This window comes from Sinocyclocheilus rhinocerous, unplaced genomic scaffold (assembly GCF_001515625.1).
Source record: "Sinocyclocheilus rhinocerous isolate Xijiao unplaced genomic scaffold, SAMN03320098_v1.1 scaffold285, whole genome shotgun sequence".
Lineage (NCBI taxonomy): Eukaryota > Metazoa > Chordata > Actinopteri > Cypriniformes > Cyprinidae > Sinocyclocheilus > Sinocyclocheilus rhinocerous.
This window is the reverse complement of record NW_015630288.1, coordinates 2,413,500-2,418,897: the sequence shown is the minus strand read 5'-3', so window position 1 is coordinate 2,418,897 and position 5,398 is coordinate 2,413,500. Positions and strand designations below refer to the sequence as shown.

The window sequence follows — 5,398 nt, the reverse complement described above, 5'->3', positions numbered from 1 at the left end:
AACTCTTTCCCCGCCATTGACGAGTTATCTCGTCTTTTAGAAGACAACGCTTCCCCGCCAAAGACGAGTTTTTACGGCTTTTCGTGTTTTCACTGTTATACACTCGGGGGCGCTATTACACATCTGAACGAGTACAAAACCTCCCGAACAAAAACACGTGTACAGGACGGAGAAATGAGCGATCTCTTATGTAAACAGATGCATATGAAAAATAATGCGATCATCAGCAATAGACGGCATATAAATGAAAACTGTAGTTTTCAGTAAAATGTTGATCCAGGAAGTGGTATATGTCTGTGCAAGCTTTGGAGGTGTTGATAGAAGCGATTAACTGGATTTATGCTTTGATAATCGTACTGAATATTACCCAGATGTAGTTTTTGATAAAAATTGTATTTTCTCACCTTTTTGCTCAAAATTATGCATTTTTATGAAACCTACCTATATTCAAGTGTTGATAAAAAAAGAATGCTTTAAGCTAGAATAAAACAGATTTTTTTTTGTTTAAAAGTAGAGGCTCTGATCTTTATTTTGGTGTATTGCATTCATACAGCAAAATATTCTGGAGGCCATCAAATTTTAGTGAAAATCATCAAAATCGCTGGCGGTGGCTGGCAACTGGCTGTTACACCAGTTCCTGGAAAGCCCACGATCCTCATTGTCTCCGTCAGTCCTGGTAATCAAGAATATCATTATCAGTTACCAATTCAGTTAAGGACTCTAAGTCTACTAGACTCACCATTTCCGTGATCTCCTTCATACTGTTCAATAAATCTGTCTGTTTGATTCTAACTCGCTTGCGTCTCGAGTCTGACTTCCCGTTACAGAAGACCAGACCTTACCATCATGAATTAAACAGACCCCAATCCATTCCAAGAACTGGTGGATGCCATGAGAAGAGTTCTCACTCAAACCACTGCACCTGCACCAGCACCAGCTCCGGCTTCCGCACCCAGTACTTCTTCTTCGGTTCCGATCTACACTACCAGTCCCATGGTCAATCCAGCGCCCTACTATGGCTCGGCGGATGAAAGCAATGGCTTTCTCATGCAATGTTCGCTCGCCCTAGAGATGCAACCGCATAATTTTCCCACAGAGAGGGCTAAAGTTGCATATGTTCTAACCCTGTTAACAGGTCGAGCGCTTCAATGGGTGGAGTCATTGTGGCACCAGAACGGACCGGCCACACAAAGTCTAAGTGCAATCCTCACTCATTTACGAGAGGTTTTCGGACGACCCGCCGGAGATGCTTCAATTGGTGAGCAGTTGTATGATTTAAAAAAAGGTCAGAGTTCTAATCAGGATTAGGCTCTCCGTTTCTGCACCTTAGCAGCCTCTAGTGGTTGGAACGAACACTCCCTGTTGACCACTTACTGTCAAGGATTAGAATCCTCGCTGCGGTTGCATCTCTCTGCCTACGACGACACCATGGGGCTAGAGCGTTTCATTCAACTCTCCATCCGTGTTGCCAATCGGATTCATGACTGTATGGAGGGACATTTGTGCCAAAAGCCAGCTATCTTTCTCCGCCAGTCAGAATATCCCAGCTCTCCAGAACCAAACCCCAAACCCATGCAGATCGACAATGCCCGACTCACTTCGGCTGAACGTCGACGCCGGCTGACCCAGGGATTATGCTTATACTGCGGCAAGGACGGACATGTAATAAGGGCATGTCCCATTCGTCCTCCACGACCCGTGGTGAGTGTGGTCTCTACCTCTTCAGTCAATATAAAACCTCTAACCACTACTGTTCAGATTGCAACTCCTCTTCATTGTGTTTCAGTCTATGCCCTCCTCGACTCTGGGTCAGCCGGCAACTTCATTTCCGCCGACTTATGTAACCAACTCCAACTTAAGAAGAGACTCAATGACATCTCGTACAAGATCCAATCGATAACCGGCAAGTCCCTTGTGAGAGGAAGAGTTCGATATTGTGTGGGTCCCATCTGGTTACAAGTCGGTCAGCTCCACAGGGAAAGGATCTGTTTATTGGTTCTGGAGGATTCCACCGCAGGGATAGTGTTGGGGCGCCCATGGCTCGTGTCCCATAATCCATCGTTTATCCATCGTTTATCATCCCATAATCCATGGTCCACCGGAGAGATTCTGAAGTGGGGTAACGACTGCTTTCCAGACTGTTTTCCCGAACTACCCAAACCAGTTCCGTCTGTTCCAGTGCTTCCAGTTAACTCCACATCCATTGAAAGTCCCCTTGAAAATTGCTCCATTGACATTTCCACCGACTACGCCCCCTTCCGTGATGTATTCTGCCCGACACGAGCCTCCCAATAACCACCTCACAGACCATGGGACTGTGCCATCGACATTCTTCCTGATGAACCAGTGCCCAAAAGTAAAATCTACTCACTTTCCATCCCTGAACAGAAGGCCATGGAGGAGTACTTTTCTGAGGCTCTACAACAAGGATATATCCGATCGTCCATGTCCCCTGCTGCTTCCAGTTTTTCTTCGTGGCTAAGAAGGACGGAGGCTTGAGGCCTTGTATTGATTACCGGTCCCTCAATAACATCACTGTCAAGTACAGATATGTGCGAGCAGCTATCGTCGGATCATCAGGATGGAATGAGAGGTAGAGTTGAGTGTCATCAGCATAGCAGTGATATGAAAAGCCATGTTTCTGAATGACAGAACCTAGTGATGCCATGTAGACAGAGAAGAGAAGTGGTCCAAGAACTGAGCCCTGAGGCACAACAACACCATTGCAATAATATAAGCAATAAAGTAGTAGATCAGTCATTTTCATGATCTGTTTGAGCTACAGTGCATGATGGGAGATGGAACCTAACCTCCAAGACCATAAGTGCAATCAAATTGTATGACTTAGATTGATCTGTAAGAATTTGTAAGAATTTCAAGTTAAAACCAAATAGCATCCTTGTGTAATACAAAATCTAATGTTCTACTAACAACTGTGATTAGCTACACCAGGTAATCAGTGCACAGAGGCAACTTATGCTGAGAAACTAACCTGGTCAGGGGCAGGCTAATTACCACTGAATCTCTCACATATAATTATTTGACTTCATTATCAGTCCAAAAATAAAAGTATACAGAAAATGCAACTTAAATAATAGATCAATTAAATAAAAATATAGGCTACAACCGAATGTATGTATTGTTTAATGTATTGCGCCCAAGATTTAATGACATTGTTTTTAAGGTATATAAACATTTTAACATGGTTGCTACATGCACATTCAGTTGATCGGCAGTTCCCCTGCCATGCAGCCTTTCTTTGGTTTTTTGACAGCTGTACCTTCTATGGTTATTAGTAGAACATTAAAACATTACAATCTAAAATTGCTATTTGAAGCATTAAAAACATTAAATTAAAAGTAAAAAAAAAACAGACTACATTTTAACTGGTAGGAATAGGTCTACACATTAACTCATTTGAGCTAGTAATTAGGGCTGTATTAGCTAGCTTACATTTGATTTACAACCACTGCTGTCATAAAATTATCCTTACTCATTGAACCTGAATCAAATTAGTGAGATTGCATGAACTTTAATTGTCGTTTATTGAACTGCTTTAGCCCCAATTAATTTGTTAGGTTATTTCAGTTCAGGTTTTGGACTTTCAAGTCAGGTTTTACAATTTGCATTTAATTTACTGACCCTCAGGCCATCCAAGATGTAGGTGACTTTTTCTTTCTTCAGTAGAAGTGTACAGAAGTTTTTAGCTGAAACCGTGGTCCTTGGTGACTCATAAAATGTAGTCCACAGCTCTCGTCCCTTTGAGAGGCATAAAAGAATATACAGACAAAATTGCAACACAAAATTAATACTCATGGTTCCTGATGATATATTGAGTTCTTATGAAGTGAAACAATCAGTCTGTGCAAGAAACTTAACATTATTTACAACATGTGGACTTGCATTTTATGAATCACCAAGGATCATAGTTTAAGCTAAAAATGTTTTACTGAAAAAAAAAGTCAGCTACATCTTGGATGGTCTGAGTATGAGTGTTTTGGGTGAACTCTCTTTAAGGTTCATTTATTTCAACTACTTTTTCAAGTATTTACATGTAATGGTCCCCTACTCAGTACAATAAATCACTCACTGTATTAATAATGCTCAATCACTGAGCATTAGGTTTGTTCTGTTACTCGCCACAGGTGCTGTATAAAGACACCACCTGGGTAATGGGTCATGTGATCACGAAGAGGCACAAGGGGGCGGAGACTAAGCTGATGAAGTGTTTAAAAAGCATGCCCAGTAACGTCAGCCAGCCACTCAACACTTGCTACACTGCTGGTGAGTTATCAGGACAATAATGGTAAAAAATTAATTAACTCTTGCCATGTTTATACATCAGATAGTATCACTCAGACTATGGTCCCCCTCAAGTATACTGCCAGAAAGATTGAACCATTATTTAAATAAGGAAAATTATTTTTTTTAACACTGCATAAGTGTTAAAAATGAAGGAACTAACAAAAATTACATATTTTAGAACACAGTGAGAGCATGATATTTCAGTCTCAATAAAAGCAGGGTAAAAGGCTTGATTTTTATATATATAACACAATAAAATGTAATGAGGATAATTGAGTGATGAAAAACAAATATTAAAAAATAATACTAATAGGGCTGTCACGATTCCTCGATTAAATTCGAGTACTCAAAACCAGCCTGGCCAAGCTGGTTTTACAGTAGATGGTTGTTCCAGCTGGTTTCCCCAGCCTGACCAGCTAAAAAAGTGGTCAAAACCCCTCTAAAACCAGCCAGCTGACCAGGGTGGATGATTAGCTAAAACCAGCCCATTAGCTTAGGCTTTTTTTAGCAGGGTATCTTTCTAAATATGCTAACTGTTTGCTATATGCTAACATTGCGACTTCAAAATACAAGTTTAAACCCTCGCTCTGAGTTTGCATGTTTTGATTTCCACATGTTCTTGTTCAAGAAATTACTGGCTGTAGCATTTCTATCACAAAGATGTTACGGAGTAATCAGAACATGAGACGTGCGGATCCACGTGCAAGGCTTTATTAGAAAGGTGTGGTCAAAGAACGGGCAAGGGTCAGACAACAACACAGGTACATCACAGGCAAGGCAAAGAGTATTCCTTAGGCAGGTGAGGGTCTTCGATCTGTGAACGTAATCCAGAGGGCAAGGCAAACGGGTAATCCACAAACAGGCGATAGTCCAGTAAATGGGCAAACAGAGACCAAACGATAAGGCGAGAGAAATCCAAGGCAGGTAGAGAATCAGGCAATCAAATAACACAATGAGGCTAGACTAGACTAGAACTAGGAACAAATACAAGACTAGGAAAAGGGCTCCATAACGTTGCTACCACTAACCTAGCGATATGCGCAAACAATACTCGGCAGTGAGAAAGAGGAAGTCCATGGCTTATGTAGGGTGT

The 5,398-nt window shown here is 41.4% G+C and overlaps 1 protein-coding gene across 1 annotated transcript in view; it reads left to right on the top strand.

The window, feature by feature from the left end:
• The window catches only part of tnfsf13 (TNF superfamily member 13), a 25,261-nt gene that overhangs the window by 8,032 nt on the left and 11,831 nt on the right, over positions 1-5,398 (top strand). The window contains exon 5 of the mRNA XM_016552315.1: positions 4,146-4,284. Within this exon, the coding sequence (XP_016407801.1) occupies positions 4,146-4,284 (139 nt within the window). The remainder of the gene's footprint in view (positions 1-4,145; positions 4,285-5,398) is intronic.